This window comes from Primulina huaijiensis, chromosome 11 (genome assembly GCF_012295235.1).
Source record: "Primulina huaijiensis isolate GDHJ02 chromosome 11, ASM1229523v2, whole genome shotgun sequence".
In the NCBI taxonomy this organism is placed as follows: Eukaryota; Viridiplantae; Streptophyta; class Magnoliopsida; order Lamiales; family Gesneriaceae; genus Primulina; species Primulina huaijiensis.
The window spans coordinates 1,892,483-1,917,304 of NC_133316.1; the positions used below are offsets into that span (position 1 = coordinate 1,892,483).

The 24,822-nt window shown below is 36.0% G+C and overlaps 2 protein-coding genes and 1 long non-coding RNA gene across 3 annotated transcripts; 1 reads left to right on the plus strand and 2 right to left on the minus strand.

Annotated features, from left to right (window-relative positions):
- The first annotated feature begins 181 nt into the window (after positions 1 to 181).
- LOC140988860 (uncharacterized) lies at positions 182 to 3,697 on the plus strand. Its single transcript, XR_012177380.1, has 2 exons — positions 182 to 391; positions 3,469 to 3,697. It is a non-coding gene; the product is annotated as an uncharacterized lncRNA (long non-coding RNA).
- Positions 3,698 to 10,125: 6,428 nt separating this feature from the next.
- Positions 10,126 to 11,685, minus strand: LOC140988182 (3-oxo-Delta(4,5)-steroid 5-beta-reductase-like). The gene is made up of 2 exons (XM_073457158.1): positions 11,444 to 11,685; positions 10,126 to 11,359 (listed from the first exon to the last, which is right to left on the minus strand). The coding sequence occupies exons 1-2, from the start codon at positions 11,480 to 11,482 to the stop codon at positions 10,229 to 10,231; spliced, it is 1,170 nt and encodes a 389-aa protein (XP_073313259.1). The 5' UTR covers positions 11,483 to 11,685; the 3' UTR covers positions 10,126 to 10,228.
- Positions 11,686 to 17,024: 5,339 nt separating this feature from the next.
- LOC140987960 (3-oxo-Delta(4,5)-steroid 5-beta-reductase-like) lies at positions 17,025 to 18,650 on the minus strand. The gene is made up of 2 exons (XM_073456762.1): positions 18,488 to 18,650; positions 17,025 to 18,415 (listed from the first exon to the last, which is right to left on the minus strand). The coding sequence occupies exons 1-2, from the start codon at positions 18,524 to 18,526 to the stop codon at positions 17,285 to 17,287; spliced, it is 1,170 nt and encodes a 389-aa protein (XP_073312863.1). The 5' UTR covers positions 18,527 to 18,650; the 3' UTR covers positions 17,025 to 17,284.
- Between the last annotated feature and the right edge of the window lie 6,172 nt (positions 18,651 to 24,822).

Below are 24,822 nucleotides of genomic sequence, written 5' to 3' on the forward strand. Positions count from 1 at the left end.
AATTTTATTTATTTGGGGAGAGTTTGTTATCTTTTAACATCGAACATAAAACATTGTCCTAAATATAAAACATCAATATCAAATTAGCTATAAATTATCAACATAATTATTTTAATTATTGAATATTTAGAAACATCATAAAAAATAAGTTAAGATTAGAATATTTTAATAAATTAACTCTGAGTTTTTAAAAAAAGACAAGAAAATTATTGCAGAAGACAAGCAGAGCAAATGGCGAAAGAAGCTTGTTCATCGTCGTCTTCTTTCCCCGTCAACGGAGAAGAAGAGATGGTCTACGGTTCCGAATTGGGTTGGGTCGAGGCTCGATGTGATCATCTCGCTTCTCTGAGCTCCAACCTTGTTCACATCCCGACTCCCCATCTTGCAATAGGTCAAACCCCAACCCTTTTTTTATAATGGGATTTATTCACTGTGCGTTGCATGAATCAGGTGAAATTGCGAATTCATTGTATCTCTTCCTTTTTTATATTGATGCTAATATTAGATTTTACGAGGGTTTTCCCGTTGAGTACTAATTAATTTCACGGTTAGCCACAGCTCAAAACGAGCATTTTTTATGCAAGTTGATGTCGATGAAAATCGCGAGGCTTACTGGGAAATCAGATTTGAATGGCTAAATGACCTTTTGGGAGATCGAATCTCATTTTGGTAACTCAGGTCAGACCTTGAGATCTTGAAACATAAACATGAACATTAGAAGAGAAGCCGAAAGGATGCTCCGACATAGACTCTTCGACAATCAAGTCAAATAATAATAAGAAAATATAGAGAGCATGGTGTGTACTCAATATGAGTGAATATATGAATTAATAAACAATCACGAAACCTGATATTTATAGGAAAAGAATCGCTATGTGAATAGAGTTCTTTTACGACTAAAACTTCAATCTTTGTAGAATTCTAAAGCTATTGGAATCATTATTCTGTTGGGCTCTGGATTCTCAGAATCTTAGATAATGTTAGATTAAATTTATACGAGCCTTATATTTGTGGATGACATATTGATATATCTGAGTAGGAGCTCATTTGAGGCATGAGTTCGTCTGCTGTGTAGTGAGCATCTTCAAGTTTTTTTGAGAGCTTGGCTCAGGAGGTCGGCAAACCTTTTTCAATAGTTGTGATAATATGTATTGGGAGGTCGGCTATGACCTTCACTGGGAGGTCAGCAAATTCCTCGAAAAATCAATAGTTATGGATATATGGGAGGTAACATCGCGTCGAATCTATGTAAATGTGACCCAAGGTGAGTCCGTAACTGACTTAATGGATTTGGGTGAATGTGATGATATCTCAGTGAACCCCAACCATTAAGATGATTTTCGGGGCTACTTGGATATTGGACATGACTTCTCTCGAGTTATCGAGAGTGGGCCGAAAAATATGAATGATGATATGGTAATTTTGTGATTTAATTTATGGGCCATAAATAATTATGATTTGATTTATGTGATCAGAGACTGAAACAAGGGGGTGGGTAGGTGTGACCGCCCCTCAATTTTTTTAATTTCATTGATTAGGGGTCTAAAATTAATTATATTTTTTTTACCTTCTTTCATAATATTTGTTTTTGCACTTTCCTAAAAAAAATTTAAAAAAAGTTGGCCCTCAATCTCTATTTTCTGACTCCGTCTATGTAGATAGTTAAATTTAATTCCAAAAAAAAAATTAAAAATTAAAAATTAAAAATATCACACCTCAATAGTAAATTGCAAGCGATCAAATTATAATTAGGTCAAATCTCTAATAATCATTTACAACTAATTATCACCGACTACTAAGAAAATAAACATAAATTACTCCAGTAGAACATCAAACCCAAGACTTCTTCTGAAAACGAAAATCTTTGGGTTAAAGCAGCTTTGCGATTATATCACTTCAAAAACTACAATGATAATGTAATGCCCGAAATTATTGAATCGCTAACTTGATGTGATTATGAAAATACGATCCGAGAACAATTTGGGACAGCATGTGACATGGTGTGTTGTAGTCCAGCAGACTCAGCGTAACAAATGCCGAGGCAGAAAACCTCGCGCATATGCGCGAGATAGGGCGCGCATATGCGCGAGCAAGTGTACTCCTAAAGTGCCGAGACAGAATGTCTCGCGCATATGTGCGAAGAGAGGGCGCGCATATGCGCGAGAAGCTGAAATCCTTATATGCCGAGACAGTAGGTCTCGCGCATATGCGCGAGCAGTGATGCATGAAAAAAAACGACACATGTCTTGCCATGCAATAAATAGATAAGTTCCTTCTTCATTTCCAATTCAGAAAACCGAGAACTCAGCCATGGAAATCCTCAAAGTTTCTTTTAGCTTAAATTTGTGATTTTGCAAGATCCGGCCATCCGATTTTCGATCCGAGTTTAGTTCCGTGTTCCTCTCGTCAACGGCTTCAAAAAGATGTAAGTTTTCTTATGTTCTTACATGGTTTGAAATTCAGATGTTGGAGGAATAATGATATGATTGATATTATGTGTTCTTAAGATTATGGTAATCGTATAATCGAAACCGGATCGAAGAAAGGACACCGTATGGAATTGTTATGATTTTCAGCTTATGTGGATTGAGACTATGCAGATTTTGAGCATGTTAGCTTGTAATTGCTGATGCTTATGAATTGTGATCGGTAATTCTAGATATTGAGTTGCCGGGGTGTCTCGCGATTGTGCCGTTATGCCGTCGAAGTTTATTTAGATTGAAATTGATCGAATCAAGTTACTTTGAGTTGAGTTGTGTATTGATAGTGTACCTCTCGAAAATGTTAATCCAGATTGGTATCGACGGTGTTGAACTTGAAAACTCAACATTGAAATCGACAGAAGAACGAGCGAGGGTTCTAAGCAGTTATACGTTGAAGAACAGAAGGTTATCGAGCAAGAGTGGGCTTGATTTCATCTAACCGAACACTGAGAACAGAAAGGTATAAATCAATGTGATATCGGGAGAGATAACTCGAGTAAGAGATAACTTGAGTTCCCAAAATCACATACTATATTGTTATTGCATTGATGTGATTTCAATTCTTAAGATTCATATGTTTAGTATATAACTCGGCAGAGGTGCCAAGTCACTGGACGTTTGGTTTATATCGATGTGCTTAGGAGAAGATCGGCTCCTATTGTAGAGACTCGATATAGTGGACCAAAGTCGGGGAATAGGAACGTACCGCCTCCCCGAATGGGAGAGTAGGTGAGAGACTTGTTACGTTCTTATTCAAACCAAGATCCCTAGACTAGATAAGAGTCGAGTCCAAGAGTAAGAGTTAAAAGAGTTTGAATCACAAATTTTTATTGATTTATGTGTTCGTAGAGTACGATGCTTTGTACATGTTATATGCTTTGTATATGATTATATGAAATGTATGTATACATTGTTTATACTGGGAAACATGTTTCTCATCGGAGTATCCGACTGTTGTTGTGTTTGTATGTGTGTATGACAACAGGTGGGACAGGATCAGGGTCGAGAAGAGCTTGAACGAGTGAGCTTAGAGTGGTGATCCGGACTTGATTGGAAGACAAAAACTAGTTGTTTATCACTAGACATGTGGTTGTTAATAATAAACAACTATGACTTTAGTTGGAACAAATGTGTATTGTTGATCTTGTTGTAGATTTGGCATTTGATCTTGTACTTTCAACAAATTAGAGCATAACATGCTGTAGTCTTTTCAACATTTGTGTATGCTGTGCTCGTCTTTTAAAAAAAATTTCGACCTAGATTACGTAATTGATCCATTTAATTCCAAGAACGATTAAGAATGAATTAGCGTTCGGGTCCCCACTGATAAACTAATTAGATATCGTTATTTTACAATTATATTATAATGATATTCAAAATATAATTACAATAGAAGTTCATTTCCTCTCTTTTTTAATCATTTTTTCGTAAATTAGACATACGAGACGGTTTCATTATTAGTTATTTGCTTTCTAACTTTGAATTTTTTTTTATTTGGATCGGAAATTTTTGCGAGGGTGTGACAGATGCTAATCTACCAAATAAATGCGAAAAAACAATCTCCTAAAAATTATATGAATTCGTGATTTGTATAGGATTGAGCGCTTACCGCTTCCCCAAAAAGTACAGCTGATGGTAACGATACAATGAACAACTCAAATCTTTGAAACATATATGTACCGTTTGGTTCGCTATATCATTTATCCATATTGTTACCCACGTTTTTATACAATCTAATATCATGTTTGATGCACCATATTATTTATCCATCTACCAATCATTTATCTTACATTAATCAAATAATCAATCATTTATCTCAAATCATTGAACTGAAATTATAATATTACCCTTAATAAATAATATCATAAATATTTTATTAATATTAAAAAAAACGGTAATATTACATTATCTTAAATTTAATCAAATTAATCAATCAAATCAAACATAGTCAAGTGATGTCATGCACCATGCACTTGGTTGTAGAAGATCCCATCTGCTAATGCTTCTGGAAGATAAAAGAACGATCTTCTGTTTTATTGTTACAACAGATCGGAGCTTATCTCACTTTTATTCATTTATTTTATTCTTATCAGTTGTATATAAATACCCTTGTATTGTTTCATCCGGATTATGGAATACAAGATTTCCCACAACATATTTCTCTAAATTATCATCTTCTTCATTTCCTAACTTGGTATCAGAGCTTCATGGCGGAAGCCACTTCGAATCTTGGGTCAAGCTCCACCGTGTTCACCAATTCCTCCACAAACCCGATAACAATAAACCCAGCAAATCAAATTAATTCTGTCAAGCTTAGTGATGAGAATTTTTTGCTCTGGAATCTTCAAATTTTGGCTGGCATTCGTGGTCTGGGTCTTGAGACTTTCATTGATGAATCATCCTTCGCTCTACCCAAAATCGTTCTCAGTAACGATCATATGGAAGGACTGAATCCAGAATATGTCTCATGGCATAGACATGATCAACTTATTTTTTCTTTCCTGTTAGCCTTCATGACTGAAGGAGTACAAAGCCAGACGGTTGGCTGCCACACATTAGCTCAAATTTGGAAAAGGATTTCTACCCTTTTTGCCACCCGATCCAAAGCTCGTATAATGCAATACAAGCTTCAATTGCAGCCTTAGCAAGATGAAGGGTATTGTGGACATTTAATTTCTGAAGACGATCAAATCCTTTATATCCTTGGTGGAGTAGGGATGGAANCTGTTAGCCTTCATGACTGAAGGAGTACAAAGCCAGACGGTTGGCTGCCACACATTAGCTCAAATTTGGAAAAGGATTTCTACCCTTTTTGCCACCCGATCCAAAGCTCGTATAATGCAATACAAGCTTCAATTGCAGCCTTAGCAAGATGAAGGGTATTGTGGACATTTAATTTCTGAAGACGATCAAATCCTTTATATCCTTGGTGGAGTAGGGATGGAATACGACTATGTTGTGATGCATGTGACATCTCGTGTTGAAGCATTGTCATCTTCCGAAGTAGGAGCTCTACTACTCTCACATGAAGGCCACATTGAATCATACACGATCAATGCTGGCGGAACTCTTCCCACAGTCAATTATACCACTGCATCTCAATCAAAGAATCACAACTACTCGCAGGGACAGTCCAATTGAAGAGGTCGTGGTTATGGTCGATCTCATCGCGGAGGCAGAAATGGTTGGTTCGGGAACACCAACAATCGTCCTACATGCCAAATATGTGGCTACACTGGTCATGTAGCTGAGAAATGTTACTACAGGTTTGACAAAGAATTTGTCCCTGCCTACAAGGAACATCAGACTGCCCCTACCAATGCCCAACATGCTCGTCCTGTGCCTGATCAAAATCCTACAGCTGCTACTGCCATGATTCGATCTGAGATAGTCCCCGATGAATGGTGCTTTCCAGATTCTGGTGCCTCGCATCATGTCACCAATGATCTCTCCAATTTATCCCTTGGATCTGAGTATAGCGGTGGAGGTAAAATTCATATGGGAGATGGAACAGGTTTGACTCAAACTCACATTGGAAATTCTCAATTTTATTCTCCTTTATCATCTCGTGTCCTTCATTTAAAACGACTCCTTCGAGTCCCACTTATCACCAAAAATTTACTTAATGTTAGTAAATTTGCCACAGACAATGGTGTTTTCTTTGAATTTCATCCCAATTTTTGTGCTGTGAAGGATCGCACAACAGGAAAACTCATCCTCAAAGGCACGTTACATGAGGGACTCTCCCTCGGACAATCTGCTCCTCTCTCATCCTTTGCACAAGCTTGTCTCGTAGCTCAACCTCTTTCAGCTCATTCCTCTTCCAATCAAGTGGCCCAGGATCCTCCCACATTGGCATCATCCATACTCAACCACTGGCACAATAGATTAGGACACCCAAACTTAGCTACTGTAAGGACAATTTTACACTACTGTAATGTTTCCCTTTCAAGGAATGACAATTTCAGTTTTTGCTCATCATGTGAACTTGGCAAAAGTCATCGGTTAGTGTTTGATTCCTTTAATACAAGCTATACCAAACCATTACAATTAATTTACTCCGATGTATGGGGACCGGCTCACACTATGTCCACCAATGGTTATCGCTACTATCTTAGCTTTGTCGATGCTTATAGTAGATTTACGTTGATCTTTTTCCTCAAAACCAAATCTGAGGTATTTCGAATTTTTCTTCAATTCAAAACTCAAGTGGAACTCCAATTTGACACCAAAATCAAGGCCATACAAACTGACTGGGGAGGAGAATTTAGACCTCTTGTTTCTTTCTTTCAACATTTTGGCATTGTTCATCGTCGTACTTTTCCTCACACTTCCGAACAAAATGGAGTCGTTGAAAGAAAACACCGACATATTGTTGACATGGGTCTATCTTTTCTTGCCCATGCTCACATGCCTATCAGATTATGGGATGATGCCTTCGCCACTGCTGTTTATCTCATAAATCGTCTTCCCACCACGGCCACACAAGGGGCAGTCCCACTTACCACTCTCACAAATACTGCTCCTAATTACTCACTTCTCCGAGTATTCGAGTGTCATTGTTTTCCATATCTTCGACCATACCACTCTCATAAACTTGAGTTCAGATCTCAATCTTGCACGTTTTTGGGATATAGCACTCATCATAAAGAATGTAAGTGTTTAAGTGATGATGGTCGCATTTACGTCTCCCGGCATGTCAAATTTGATGAACTGTCATTTCTTTTTGCACACTCTTCATCTGCCCCCACTGTCCCTATTAATTCCTCTCCTACTTCTCTAATTCTTCCTTCCATTCCACAATTTACACTGCCATATATTTCTCTACCTTCTACAGAACCTTCCCCACAACATTTTGAACCCTCGGCATCCACTGATACTACTTCTTCTACGCCTCTTGATTCTTCTTCCTCTCCTTCTGTTGTTCCTAGGCCACCTTAACCATCTCCTGTGAATGTCCATCCAATGCTTACTCGGTCTAAAGATGGTATTTATAAACCTAAGGTGTATGCTACTCAGCTTCTCAAGGTTCATGAACCCCTGTTTCTCAATGAAGCTCTCTCTCATTCCGAATGGGACCAAGCTATGCAATCTGAATATGATGCCTTGATTCAAAATCAGACATGGTCTTTGGTTTCTGCCCCTGAGGATGCTTCTATTATTGGCTGTAAGTGGGTTTTTAAAGTTAAAACTCTTGCTGACGGTTTTGTGGCTCGATATAAAGCCTGCCTTGTAGCTAAAGGCTACTCTCAAACAGCTGGACTTGATTACAGTGAAACATTTAGCCCTGTCATTAAGCCAACAACAATTCGGGTTGTTCTTACTATTGCTTTATCCAATAGATAGTCCTTACAACAATTAGACGTCAACAATGCCTTCCTTAATGGGCATCTTCAAGAAACAATTTTTATTCAGCAACCTCCTGGGTTTGAGCGCTCTCAATCTGGATTGCCGCTTGTGTGTCGTCTCAATAAAGCCATATATGGCCTCAAACAAGCACCACGTGTTTGGTTTGACAAACTTAAATATGTTCTTCAGTCCATGGGTTTTGTTCAATCCAAGGCGGATGTATCTTTGTTTATTCGATATACATCATCTTACATAATTTATGTGCTTGTCTATGTTGATGACATTATTATAACAGGAAGCGATCCATCACGAATCCAGGATCTTATTTTCCAGCTGCATGCCAAATTCTCTTTAACGCACTTGGGTGATCTTTCTTATTTTTTGGGCATTGAGGTCTCTCGACCAACAAAGGATATCTTGTTTATGTCTCAAACTAAGTACATTCATGACCTTCTTGCTCGAACCAAGATGGATAATGCCAAGCCTCTTCCGACTCCAATGGTGTCTGGTCTAAAACTATCTTCCCAAGAAAGGGACCTCTTTGATAATGTCACACTCTATCGGAGTACAGTGGGTGTTCTACAATATTTGACTATAACACGTCCAGATATTTCTTATAGTGTGAATAAGGTGTGCCAATTCATGCAAGTCCCTCTTCATCTACATTGGAAGGCAGTCGTGAATTCTCCGTTATTTAAATGGCACGATGAACTTCGGACTTCAACTTACTGCTTCTACACATCTATCCCTTTCTGGTTATTGTGATGCAGATTGGGCCAATGATCCAGATGATCGTCGCTCTACCTCGGGTTTCTAGGAAACTCTCCTATTACTTGGTGCTCTAAGAAACAGCCAGTTGTCTCTCGCTCCAGTACAGAGGCTGAATACCGCAGCTTAGCAAATGCCACTTCAGAATTAATGTGGCTCAAATCCTTGCTAACTGAGTTGCACATCCCACTGCCCAAATCTCCAATCTTATGGTGCGATAATATTAGCACTATATCCTTAAAGGCAAACCCGGTGCTTCACTCCAAATCAAAGTTCATTGAACTCGATCTATATTTTGTACGAGAAAAGGTTCTCTCTAAAACTCTAAGTGTTCAACATGTGCCCTCGATTGATCAAACAGCTGACATACTAACTAAACTGTTATCCTCGGTTGCTTTTCATCGGTTAAGACTCAAGCTCTGCATTGATTTAAATCCCCTGCTGAGCTTGCGAGGGGAAGTCAAGTGATGTCATGCACCATGCACTTGGTTGTAGAGGATCCCATCTGCTAATGCTTCTGGAAGATAGAAGAGCGGTCTTCTGTTTTATTGTTACAACAGATTGGAGCTTATCTCACTTTTATTCATTTATTTATTCTTGTCAATTGTATATAAATACTCTTGTATTGTTTCATTCTGGATTATGGAATACAAGATTTCCCATAACATATTTCTCTAAATTATCATCTTCTTCATTTCCTAACTAACATTATATTAACTATCATTTATATATATTTTATTATTAAAAAATATCTTATCTTCATACTATTCGTCTCATACCACGAACCAAACAGTACCATAACATTTTAAGCGTCATGTATTGATCGCTCTCTTATCAGAGAACAATAATTACACTCCAACAATTTGCCGGTTGATTTTAACATTCTAGCTGGTGCCTACAAATTCCAGAAATGAAAGGAATTTGGTAATTAAAATTCTTAAAAATGATATGTAACATTGTTACATGCGATGTTGCTGAGAGTGAAAGCGAAATACAGTGATCTCCTAATTTGATGATTTGATATGAGCAGAGAAGTGAGTCTAACCTCTGTGGGAAGTCTGTTGCCGTATCTCTAAGCCTCAAGCCCATAATGAAATGTCCAATTGTGCCTAAATTTTTAGTCATAGACCAAATTGGACATTTTGATATTATATAATTCTCTCTATCAATGGGAACCCTTTTTAGTTTCTCTGACAAAACATCGACTTTGGTTAAAAGTGCCGAAAGAGAAAATTTGACGATTATCATATTTTAAATTTATATTGCGTTCAATTTGATATTGCATGTGTTTTCCATTTCGCCAAAAAAAATATATTTGAGCCAGAATTTATTAAAATTTTAAATTAATTTGATGAATGGTTGACAGAATGATATCCACCAATTACAATGGCAATAGGGCGATTTTCATTTTTGCAACCTAGAAGCAATAAACACTTACTTTCACGACAGGCTCTTTGTTTCAATTAGCATTACGCCTCATTTCAGTGATATTTCCATTCTTTCCACGAACACCAATGACCAAATCTAAGATGTGAAATACATACATTACAGGCACAAGATAGATAACAAGAACAACGAGGAAACATGAATTCCAGATAAACATGAGGCCAAGAAAAACGAATCGAAAACTAAGGTATGATCTTGTGAGCTTTCATTCTGTCAATCCAAGAAATGAACGAGTTCTTGGAATTCCTGAATCCCAGAAAACCATGTTCCTTGCTCTTGTTCATAGTATCCAACAAACACACACCCCCAAGCACAATATCACTGAACCACCAATTCCCAACCTCTTCTAACTTAGTCGGCGTCAATCCATTATCCCTCACGATTTCGTCCCAAACGGAGCCTTTATCCTTCATCAGCTCCTGTAATGTCAGCTTCTGACCCTCCTCGAACTCCGCATACTCCACACCAAACTGTTCTGCCAACATTTTCCAGAAGCTCTTCCATTTAAACACATCACCATTACTCACATTGAAAGCCTCATTCTTAGCATATGGATCCACTGCTGCCCATATATGATGCTCGGCGATCAAATCCGCATCCGAGCAATCTGAGTACCCATCCCAGGCAGCCTTACACCCCGGAAACCGCAAAGCCGCCCCCTCATGCTTACAAATAGCAGCGTAAACACAAAGGGTCCCCACCAAATTCATCAGACTATATGGAGAAAACCCGAATATGTTCCCCGGTCGATGCACCGACCATGTCAAACCTTCCTTCTTCTCCACCTCTGCGAACAAGATATCCTCGAGTGTGTAGTAAAAATTTATATGATCCAACCGTGGTAAACTCTCGTCAAAAGGAGAATCATGAATTGCTATCTTCCCGAATGACTCAAATGGCCCCACGTAATGCTTCCTACCAGTCTGTAAACTAATATGTTTCAAACCAGGGCAATTAGGTATCACGACATCAAGAACATTTTTCAACATTCTACCATTGACCTCACAATTTTCAGCCTCTGAAGACCGATGAGCCCAGGTGACGTAGAACACATGGGTGATGTCGGTGAGAGATCCAAGCTTCTCCTGGACGTCATCCGCGTCGGATACGTCGCATCTTATGTAGTTGATCGGATTGTCGTCATTCCAGTTGGGGCGAGGGCGGCGTGCGACACCGTAGACTTTCCAGGGGCCGCCGGGAGTGTCGGCGAGTGGCAAGATCTCCGCCAAGCTGTTGCCCACGATTCCTGTCACCCCAATTATCAGTGCCACGCTCTGATGCTTAGGAGGTGCCTCATCTTCTTCAAACTTTTTCTGGTTCAACGAATCGCTAAATCAAATTACGAACGTAAGTAGACACAAACATGAATTGTAAAAATATGACGATTGACTGCTTACCTTTGCAGCGCCGATTGCTCCGGCCCACCACCAGCTCATAATTTTTGCACGAGGAAGATTTGATCAAAAGGGTTCCAAGTTAGGGGATTTTTAAGAGGGAAACTGAAGAAAAGATGCGTGATTCTTGGCAGATGATTGATGTTTACACAGTAGTTGCTCAAGAAATCATAGGTTTTGAATTGAATTGGTATATTTATTTGCTGGTGATTGGGAAATGTACAGCTGGAATCTCAAAACGTGGCAAAGTCTGTTTTATTAAACGTATACTTAGTACATCCACGCAAGATATTTTTTTATAATTTATTTAATTTAAATAAAAATTTAAATAAAAATCAAAATATAATTATAAAAATAATGAGAGATTACAATACAATTTTGATATATGAATTAAAAAATAAATAAGAAAAAAAAGAAACCCAAGTAAGAATTGAACATAAAACTTAATGCATAAAAAATAAAAACTTTGTCCGCTGAACTACATTTGGCTTACATTAAAATTTTAATACTTTATTAATATATATAATTATTAAAACAGACCAAGACACCAAAATTTAGTTATTCTAAATGTCTCAAACTTAATAATATAGTATAGATTTTGCTTGTCTTAAATAAAGTCATTTAAATATATAAATCACTTCGAAATATATATTTTCAAATATACATGCACAATTATCGTTCACATTTATTTAAATATCTATGAAATGATATTATCATGTATTGTTTGATGATTGCTATTTTAATGATACGTGTATGATATAAAAATCCTAAAACATGTTATATTATGTAAAATAATTTTTGTAGGAAAATTGTTAAATTATAAGTAGTTATTATTTTAAAATATGTGACTAATAAATTTCATTAAAAAATAAAATATTTAAGAATGGAAAAATTGTTTCCCAACAATTAAATCGATCATCGCCAACCTAACTCCCACAGAGGGATATGGGTTCCACACCGAGATTTGAGCTCGAAATTGATTATTTTATTAATTTTCATTGATTATAGTGTTTAGTTATCTTGTTTTATTTCCTCTCTCATTTTTAGATTATTTTTTTCTTATTTTTTTTCATCGATTGCGGTGAAAAAATAATTTCAACTTCAATTATAAATTTGTAAAAATGGTTGTCGATGAATTTGTTTTTTTGTTCATTATTAAAAACAGCAATTCGTAAAGACTTGTCAAGACCAATTTGGATTTTACTACCGATAACATTTCTAAATTGGATTGCTTGTTTCCATTGTTTTTATTACAGAGTGGACGAGGAAGGAGATGTACAGTAGAAAAGTAAGAGATAAATAAATGTATGATTTTGGCATGAGTGCCAATGAGATTGCTCTATTCCGTCCAAATTATACTCAATTATTGATTTTTAGTACTACAAGGTTCGTTTGGTTTGTAAGAGGTGATAGTTGAATGATTAACAGGAAGTTGGTGAAAAATCTTCAATCAAAATATTTCTTTGGGTTCACTCCCTACTCACAAAATTGTGGTACTATGTCATACAAATTATGGTATACTTCATGTGGAAATGTGGTACTAAAAAAGTACTCAGGGACTGAACAAAAAAAAAACGACGACTGGGGACTGAAGAACAATTTCCCGAATGATTAATAATTTGATTGATAAATGTTTGATAGGACAAGATATCTAATTTGGGTTGTCTATAATATCATGTGTGGTGCAAATTTAAGAAGTGATAAAATCATGACAAACTTATTAATGATCAAAATACCCTTAAATGTTATATTTTAATTTATTTGCCATAACTGTTCACTTCTCCCCTAAGCTACTGTCTGTTTCCCAAAAAATCTGACGAGAAATGAAAACCCTCTCCACATTGTTCTTCTTTCAAGATCGTAAGGCGAGGTCAAATCCGTGAAAGATATGAATCGAAGATCCACCGGTAACTAGGATATGTTCAACACATTTGTACCAAAATACGAGAATGTGAAACACAAATTGTTCATCACTCGATAGTTTTCCTCAGGTTTATCTACTCTGAAATACGTTATGCATGAGATACAAAATCAATAATCACACATAGCTTCAAAGCTGTATTTTCTCGAGTTTTACCTTTGAATAATCTTCAAATTTCTACAGATCGGACTTAGAAATGAGGATTTTTGGTTCACCACTTTCCATTTTTAAGCTACTGCGCAGCCATCGGTTCTTCAGAAGAAAGAAGGACAATGGCGTGTCCGTAGGCCACTCGCAATTTTTTATTTTACAAATAGGGGTATTTTGGTCAATAAACTTTAAGAGTGCAGCCGGATAAATATTATCCACATTAAATGCATGGATTTATTCTCCAAGGAAAATAGTAAAATTTGTCTAACTAATAGTCAATATCAAATATATAAATGAAAGCAAACAAAGGATTAATAAACAATCACACCTTAATAATGCTTACCAAACTGGGCCTAAATATTTTCATTATAGCCGGAGTTCTGGAGACTGGGTTGTTAGCATCCCCAAACTTCTCCATAAACCAAGAGTTGCACGTACTTCCAAAGAAGTGAAATCGAGCGCTTTACATTTACGTGTGTACCGACGATGATACAATTGAGTTTATTAAAATCTATAACAGGAGAAACAAATGAATATGATGCAAAACTCACAAGGGAAGGCTTCATAGCTTTTTGTTGTTGAGGAAAGTTGACACTTAGGTGTTTATACATGTACCATACGTTGGTCGATCTTCTATTTTTGAAGAAGTTCGTTTGATTTTAGATTACCAACATTGATGCTCTTTTATTTAAATCTCACTTTGAAAATTATTTTTGAAATTACAACCCTAAATGATAATATTGATCATTTATAATGTCGATAAATTGATTTGTGGCTTCTAGAATTTACGCGAATATGCACCAACTTTTCAGCATGAAAATCGCTTGATTTAGGCGACTTGATACCATAAATTTATCCACCTATATTTGAATTATATCAAATTGTCCTTCAAAAATTAATCTTGTTGCAATTTGATTTACCCACTTTATAGATAAATATAGATGATTCGTGTCGTAAATGATAAAACCAACATCATTCAACTTTTTCTCCCCTACTTTTCTACCACACATATCCTTCGTCGTCCAATATGTAATAACAATAATGGAAAAAAGCAAATCCAATTTAGAAACGTTATCAGTAGTAAAATGGAAATGGGACTTGGTAACTTTTACAAATTTCTGTTTTTAATAATGAACAATAAAATTTCATCGACACCCATTTTTCAAAATTTATAGTTGAAATTCAATTTTTCACCACAATCAATAAAGGAAAAATTTTTTAAAAAAAATTCAACTCAATTCTTAATTTACTTCATCCATAAAAATCATATCAAACATATTACTATTTTATCACTATATATTACAATTTTTTATCTATTATTTTTTTGTATAACTTATTTACTAATCATTCGATAATCTCATAATTCGATCCAAGCATGACTGGGTTAATATATGTAATCAGATTCAAAAACCAAATTTTTTAGCCAAGTGGATCCACATCGGTTGAGTCCATTAAATACGACGAATTCTTTCGTTGTCTCTCTCAAGATAGTGTCTCGACAAATCTAATGACCCTACGGGACGAGATCCACAGGTTTGATTCCGTTAAATATACGGCATTCTTTCTACTTGTGGATCCCACGTGACGAATAAAATTGGTGAAACCCACACGGCTTGGATCTGCCCTCGTCTCAGCTTTACCAAATATGGTGCTAGTTTTAAAACAAGAATTCGGTTCAACTTAGGTGAAAGTTTGTCAACTAATTTCGATTTAATGAAAATTCTGATTTGGTCAATTACCAAACTTACCTGAGGCCACACTTTAGTTGAAGTTGAATAGAATACTTCAGAAGTTTAAGAAAAGACTGGATAAACCAGATAGTTTTGTCTAACATGGGAAGGAAAGAAAAGGCAAAGCTAGATCTTACAAGTGTTACCTAGGAGTGATAAATTAACGGACCAGACCTCATTTACAGATAGACGTTTTTCGTTTTCGCGTTGCCAAGCTCCTCATAGATGGTTTCTTTCTCACTCGATCAAGAAAGCGTGGATTGATCAAACCAGCAATCTCAGGAAAACTGTTGCATTCCTTTCTTTCAAAATTTTCTTCTGCTTCTCATCACATATAATGAATGACTTTCTTGTCCGCAAGATCCTGAGGTGAAAAGAAAACCAAGTCACACAGGGGTAAAATCACACAACATTAGTGACGTGCACTTGAAAAACCCGAAAAGTAAAAGTCAGAACTGATGAAGAAAGAAGCCCCCACTTGATCACCACAATATAGAGCAGTAAATTGCATGAAAATTCTTTGAGAAAGTAAGAAACAGGAAGCACGTCAGATGACAGCAACGATAACCAAGTTGCATTCTGTATTCAACCACGAAATCTTTTATGATAATCTAACTAGGAGCATGCATTAATGCAGAATAACCAACTACAGGATTGATAGCATAAATTTCTGATACGAAAAAATCATGAGCAAATCAGAAATTCAAGGATCCTGTTAGAATCGGACTGATATAGGAAAAGTGGTGGCCTTTAGTTGTCATATGGAGAGGCATGATAATACTCATAGTAATGGACAACCGAGAATCTGCCCTTGCTACACTGGATTCCTGATTATTTTCTAGCATGTAACAACCAAGCATTTTCGACAACTGAAACCACAGGCAACTAAAAGTGTAAGAGGTAACTTTCAAGAGAAAGGGATATTTTGGTGTTATATAATGTTGATGAAATTCATTGTCCTACTTCTTTGGTCATCATTTTCCATGACCAACAAATGTAATGGCTAAAATTACTTATAAAATTGAAATTTGAATTACCATAAAATTACTCAAAGTATTTAATAGTTTTTTTTAACTATGCTCTCGTTATATATCTACACTCGTTCCACGATCCAAAAATAATTCATTCTCGACCCTTCCAAAACTCCTGTAATATCCAAGTACAGTGTTAACTCAAAGATCGAGAAGGGAATCAATATCCCAAGGATAACATTAACGGTAGTGGTAATTTAAATTTATTGACTTCCCTCCAAAATCCAAATCTATTTACAGACCAAAAAACTCGTGGTACTACCTGTTGTGCAACATATTTTTGTTTGGAGACAAAAAGGGTGGAATCAAGCCTATTTTATAAATAGATGTGTAAGGAAGTCCATAAATTTAAATGACCTCGATAAGAAAGTGTTCGATGCCACAGCAAACATGGTAGTGCATACGCCTTGCCTGCGTCAAGAAAATGTAATAATCGCTAATATTAAATCATTTTTTCTTGATTTGTAGTTCCTTTTGCAGTTCATTTATTTGAATCTAACTTGGAAATACTTCTTCAGTGAAATGTAGCAGATGTTTATGATAGATCCTCACCATAACTGTCCGCGTATTCTTACTGGGTCGTGAAAAATATTATTCACAAGTAAATAGATGCAAGAAGATGAGATGACGAATTAGTAACATTTATCGTCTAACTATAACTTACACCCTAGCACAACTTTATATTGTACATTGCTTTTAAGCAGAGGATTATGAAATTGACAATGATAAACTCGAGTAGAAGTCATGGTCCATGTAAACACCTGCTTTCACTATAGGCTCTTTCTTTCATTAGCATCCTAGTGAAATACACTCAGATAAAAAAAGTTCAGCAGACAAACGCTGCATTTTAGTGTTATTCCCTTTCTTTCCACGAAGGGCATTGAACAAATCTAAGATGTGAAGTACAAACAGACATAAGCCAAGGGAAATATGAACATATATGAAAATTCAAGACTAACAAAATGCCAAGATAACTACGAGTGGAGACAAACTCACACATAAAGGAATAGAACTAAGGAACGATCTTGTAAGCTTTCACTTTGTCAATCCAAGAAATGAACGAATTCTTTGAATTCCTGAATCCCAGAAAACCATGTTCCTTGCTCTTGTTCATAGTATCCAACAAACCTTCCCCCTGCAGAACAAGATCACTGAACCACCAATTCCCAACATCTTCTAACTTAGTTGGCGTCAATCCATTATCCCTCACAATTTCGTCCCAAACGGAGCCTTTATCCTTCATCAGCTCCTGTAATGTCAGCTTCTGACCCTCCTCGAACTCCGCATACTCCACACCAAACTGTTCTGCCAACACTTTCCAGAAGCTCTTCCACTTAAACACATCACCATTACTCACATTGAAAGCCTCATTCTTAGCATATGGATCCACTGCTGCCCATATATGATGCTCGGCAATCAAATCCGCATCAGAGCAATCTGAGTACCCATCCCAGCCAGCCTTACACCCCGGAAACCGCAAAGCCGCCCCCTCGTGCTTACAAATAGCAGCGTAAACACAAAGGGTCCCCACCAAATTCATCAGACTATACGGAGAAAACCCGAATATGGTCCCCGGTCGATGCACGGACCATGTCAAACCTTCCTTCTTCTCCACCTCTGCGAACAAGATATCCTCGAGTGTGTAGTAAAAATTTATATGATCCAACCGTGGTAAACTCTCATCAAAAGGAGAATCATGAATTGCTATCTTCCCCAATGACTCAAATGGCCCAAGGTAATGCTTCCTACCAGACTGTAAACTAATATGTTTCAAAACAGCGCAATTAGGTATCACAACATCAAGAACATTTTTCAACATTCTACCATTGACCTCACAATTTTCAGCCTCTGAAGACCGATGAGCCCAGGTGACGTAGAACACATGGGTGATGTCGGTGAGAGATCCAAGCTTCTCCTGGACGTCATCCGCGTCGGATACGTCGCATCTGATGTAGTTGATCGGATTGTCGTCATTCCAGGTGGGGCGAGGGCGGCGGGCGACACCGTAGACTTTCCAGGGGCCGCCGGGAGTGTCGGAGAGCGGCAAGATCTCCGCCAAACTATTGCCCACGATCCCGGTCACCCCAATTATCAGTGCTACGCTCTGATGCTTAGGGGGTGGCTCATCTTCATCAAATTTTTTCTGTTTCAATCAAATTACGAACGTAAATCGTCGCAAACATGAATCATAAAAACATGATGACCGAGCGATTACCTTCGCAGCGCCAATTGCTCCTGCCCACCACCAGCTCATTTTGGACAGATTCGGTGGGAAGATTGGATCAAAAGGGAGATTTTGAGCAGAAAATTGAATAAATGATTAGTGATTTAAGGCAGATATGAGTCCAGTCTCTCAAGACATGCCCATGCATTTTTTATTACTAAATCAAATTGTCCACATCCTCTTTTCTGTCATTCAAAATTTGACACGTGTAACCAAATGAGCAATCTTGTGCCACACAAAAAAAACAGCGTATGAGAATTTAATCGTCAAAAAAAAAAATACATTGAATAACTTGGGATGATCTTCGGGAAATTTTTGCAAGCCCTTTGAAAAATAAATTATGAAATTTAGTATTTATTTAATATGAATTTTCAATTTTAAAAAAATGAATTTAAAAAAAAAAAATTTTAACAATGGAACACACACACATATATATAAATATTAAGTATTTATTTAATATGACTTTTCAATTTTATACAAATATTAAGTATTTATTTAATATGAATTTTCAATTGTAAAAAATTGAATTTTTAAAATATATTTTTTTTACAATTGAACATATTGTTGTGAAAAAGTAAAAATTTACGGTAAAAAGTAAAAATTTCAAACTCTCAAAATTATCACACTACACACTTTATAATATTTTTCTCTCAACTCAATTGTGATTTTCTTCACAAATGAGAGATCTATTTATAGAAAATCTTTACAAATAATCCGAAAGTAAATTACATCATTACCTTCATCGTCACACACAAATTTCAATATTCAACACCTAATTTTACTTAATTTTCAACATTCAAATATTCAACATTCAATATTCAAATATTCAATATTAAAATATTAAATTTCAACACTCCCCCTTGTGATGATGATCATAATGATTGTCTTCATTACGTGTTTTTATACTGCCTCGTTAAAAACCTTACTAGGAAAAACCCATTGGGATAAAAACCATAGTAAGGGAAAAAGAGTGCAGTCACGTAAACTCCCCCTCATGTTGACACGAACAATTCTTCACAGATTTCGTAGATTGCGCATCCCAATATTATATATATGCTTTCTGAATATTGTCGTAGGAAGTGCCTTTGTGAAGAGATCTGATGAGTTTTCACTTGATTGAATGTGACGAACATCAATACATTTATTCTTCTCAAGCTCCTTGGTGAATGCGAAGAACTTAGGAGGAATATGTTTAGTTCTGTCGCTTTTTATGTATCCTTCTTTCATTTGAGCAACACATGCAGCATTATCTTCATATAGTATCACAGGCTTCTCGTCGAATGATAATCCGCATGAGATTTGGATATGTTGAGTCATTGATTTTAACCACACACATTCACGGCTTGCTTCATGTAGTGCAATAATCTCGGCATGATTTGATGAAGTTGTTACAAGTGTTTGTTTCTGTGAACGCCAAGAAATTGCAGTGCCTCCACGAGTAAATACATATCCAGTTTGAGAACGTGCTTTGTGTGGATCAGATAAGTATCCAGCATCGGCATAACCAATTATACTTGGATTAGCATCTTTTGAATACAAAAGTCCCAAGTCTGTCGTTCCTCGTAGATAACGGAATATATGTTTAATTCCGTTCCAATGTCTCTTTGTTGGATATGTGCTAAATCTTGCCAATAAATTTACGGCAAAAGATATATCAGGCCTTGTACAATTTGTAAGATACATAAGGGCACCGATAGCACTTAGATATGGTACTTCTGGACCAAGAATATCTTCATCATCTTCACATGGACGGAATGGATCCTTTTCTATGTTTAATGATCTAACAACCATTGGAGTACTTAAAGGATTTGATTTGTCCATATTAAAACGTTTAAGGATCTTTTCTGTATAATTTGTCTGGTGAACAAATATTCCACATTCTTTTTGTTCAATTTGTAAACCCAGACAATACTTGGTTTTTCCAAGATCCTTCATTTCAAATTCTTCTTTCAAGTATGACACAACTTCTTGAATTTCCTTATTTGTTCCAATGATGTTTAAATCATCAACATATACAGCAATAATTACGCATCCGGATGTTGTTTTCTTAATGAAAACACAAGGGCATATTGAATTATTTACATATCCCTTTTTCATCAAGTGATCACTTAGCCTATTATACCACATTCTGCCGGATTGCTTCAACCCATATAATGATCTTAGTAATTTCACAGAATAACATTCTCTGGGTTTTGAACTTTGTGCTTCAGGCATCTTAAATCCTTCAGGGATTTTCATATATATATTACTATCAAGTGATCCATATAAGTAGGCTGTAACAACATCCATAAGACGCATTTCTAAATTTTCAGATACTGCCAAGCTAATCAAATACCGAAACGTAATTGCATCCATCACAGGAGAATACGTTTCTTCATAATCAATTCCAGGCCTTTGAGAAAAACCTTGTGCAACAAGTCGAGCTTTATATCTTACTATTTCATTTTTCTCATTTCGCTTTCGAATAAAAACCCATTTGTATCCAACAGGTTTTACACCTTCAGGTGTAAGGACTATAGGTCCAAAAACATTACGTTTATTTAGCGAATCCAATTCAACCTGGATGGCATCTTTCCATTTTATCCAATCCTGCCGATTTTTACATTCACCAAAAGATTTTGGTTCATGATCTTCATTATCATTTATGATGTCGATTGCCACATTATAAGAAAATATATCATCAATTTCTTCTATATCTTTTCGGTTCCATATTTTTCCAGTATTAATATAATTGATAGAGATTTCATGATTCTCGTCAGTTTGTGGTTCTGACAAAACATTTTCATCATCATGTGTTTCTTCAGGAACATCATTCTCTATTTTGTGATCATTATGTGTTTCTTCAGGAACATCATTCTCTATTTTGTGATCATTGTGTTTCTCTATGAATTTTCTTTTTCGAGGATTTTTATCCTTGGAACCAACTGGCCTTCCACGCTTCAGGCGTTTAATGACATCATGACTATCTTCAATTTGTTTCTTCGGAATTTCAATTCGAGCAGGGGCATTTGCAGCATGTATATATGATTTAGTTACCCCTTTTGTGTCTGCAAATGCATCTGGTATTTGATTTGCTATTCTTTGCAAGTGCACAATTTGCTGTACATCTTTTTCACATTGTTTTGTTCTTGGATCCAGATGTAACAATGATGATACATACCATGTAATTTCTTTTTCGGTATGTTTCTGTTCTCCCCCTAACATTGGGAAGATTTCCTCATTAAAATGACAATCAGCAAAACGTGCTGTGAACACGTCGCCTGTCTGTGGTTCAAGATATCGAATGATCGATGGACTATCATAACCAATATAAATTCCAATCTTTCTTTGAGGTCCCATTTTCTTTCGTTGAGGTGGTGCAATAGGCACATACACCATACATCCAAAAATTCTCAGATGAGAAATGTCTGGTTCTTTACCAAATGCAAGCTGCAATGGGGAGTATTTATGATATGCACTTGGTCTGATGCGAATTAATGAAGCAGCATGTAAAATTGCATGTCCCCATATAGAAATAGGGAGCTTTGTTTTCATAATCATTGGTCTAGCAATCATTTGCAGACGTTTAATCAATGATTCAGCCAATCCATTTTGAGTATGTACATGAGCAACAGGATGCTCAACAATGATTCCCATAGACATACAATAATCATTGAAAGTCTGGGAAGTAAATTCACCAGCATTATCAAGTCTAATTTTCTTGATTGTATAATCGGGAAATTGATTCCTCAATTTTATTATTTGAGCAAGTAATCTTGCAAATGCAACATTTCGAGTTGACAATAAACATACATGTGACCATCTGCTGGAGGCATCAATCAATACCATAAAGTATCTGAATGGTCCACATGGTGGATGGATTGGTCCACAAATATCACCCTGAATACGTTCAAGAAACATTGGTGATTCAGTTTGGATTTTGGCTGGTGATGGTCTTATAATAAGTTTTCCAAGAGAACATGCTTTACATTGAAACTTATTATTCTGAAAGATCTTCTGGTCTTTCAATGGATGACCATGTGTATTTTCTATAATTCTTCGCATCATTGTTGAACCAGGATGTCCTAATCGATCATGCCAATTGGTTAATATTGAAGAATTATCAATTACCATGTTTGATTCAATGGGACGTATATGTGTATAATGCAATCCAGTAGGGAGCATTGGTAGTTTTTCAATCACATATTTCTTTCCTGATTTATATGTGGTAAGACACATATATTTCTCATTCCCTTCATTCATTGTTTGAGTATCATACCCATGGGAATATATATCATTAAAACTCAACAAATTTCTTTTCGATTGTGGTGAATATAAAGCATCATTGATCAAAAATTTTGTACCATTAGGTAACAAAAATTGTGCTTTACCACATCCTTTAATCAAGTCTACAGGACCTGATATTGTATTCACCGTTGTTTTTGTTGGTTTTAGTTCCAAGAAATATCTTTTATCTCGGAGGATAGTGTGCGTTGTACCACTATCAGGTATGCAAACTTCAGCTTGGTTCGTAGCATTTTCCATATTTGAACTTCAAAAAAATATGCAATGAAATAAAATTATTGACAATAAAATACAATACAATATAACACACTATAAAACATTATCATACGAATACATAAAAAATAAAATATTTTACATATTTATTCCACCATCAAATTGATCATTATCTGAGAAATCAATCAGAAAATCTCCAGCATCAAAATGAGTTGAACCACTCAAAGGTTCACTGTGTTCAGTAAAGTTGGTCTCCTTTTCTTTCCCCTTTATTGATTCTTTATAAAGTTTACAAAGGTGCTCAGGGGCTCGACAAATACGGGACCAATGTCCTGGAGTACCACATCTGAAACAAGAACTTTCAAATCTTTTTGAGTGATTCTCATTAACACTCATATTCTCTTGATGCCTTTTCGGTGGGTGGTTTGGGACGTTCTTTTGAGATGAGTTATAGAAATAACTATCTCGATTATTTTCAAAACCACGGCCGCGTCCACGACCACGACCACTTCCACGTCCACGTCCACGTCCACGACCACGACCACGACCTCGATTTTGTCCTCGACCAAAATCTTGTCTGTAACTTTGATTTTGGTTTCCAGGTTTAAATTCATTTTTGCTTACAGCATTTACTTCTGGAAATGCTGTTGATCCAGTGGGTCGGGACTGATGATTTCTCATTAATAGCTCGTTGTTCTTTTCCGCCACAAGAAGACAGGCGATGAGTTCAGAATATCTCGCAAATCCACGCACTCTATATTGTTGCTGTAGTGTTATATTTGATGCGTGAAACGTGGAAAATGTTTTTTCAAGCATTTCCGATTCTGTAACCTCATGTCCACAAAATTTTAACTGCGAGATTATTCTATACATCGCTGAATTGTAATCACTGACTTTTTTAAAGTCTTGGAATCTTAACATATTCCATTCATCACGGGCGGTCGGAAGTATAACTTCCCTTATATGTTCAAATCTCTCTTTTAATCCTTTCCACAGAGCCATGGGATCTTTTTCGATGAGATATTCACATTTTAAACCTTCATCAAGGTGTCGTCGTAAAAATATTATAGCTTTTGCTTTTTCTTGTGATGAAGATATACCATTTTCTTTAATGGTCTCGCTTAGACCCAATGACTCAAGATGCATTTCTACATCAAGAGTCCATGGCATATAGTTTTTCCCAGTAATATCAAGAGCGATGAATTCGAGCTTTGCCAAGTTTGCCATGGTGGTACTAAAAATTACGATGCATTTTATTAGTTAATGAATATTGCAATACAAAGTAATGGATAAACAACAAGTACAAGTATTCGTAAAAATAAAGAAAACACACGAGGAGGATATTCTCCGATAAATACAAGACTGGTGAGTATGATAACCAAAATAATTAAAAATAACCTCGTGAAAGCCATCTTCTTTTTTTCTTCGAAAATTTGATGAAGAATAATTTTTAGAGAAGAAGAGAAAGTTGGAGTGATTGAATGTATTTGTGAGATTGTATTTATAGAGCAAAAACTAGCCGTTTTGTTACCGTTTATTACCGTTGGTGTATAAGAAAATAAATGTATGTATTTGTATAATTTTATGGTAATAATATGGTGTATATAATATTAGTCATATTTAAATAATTATGTATATCATATCACATTATTATAATTAGGTGTCATAAGTTATTTTGTTTAAAAACCTTATAGGCTTTTATACTTGTCGTATCCCTTACCAGGAGTGTGGGATGTCGTCTTAACATCCTCCCAGGATTTATAACAAGTTTTTTGAAAAATTTATTTTTATTATTTATAATAACATTATATTATATAGTAAATATATAA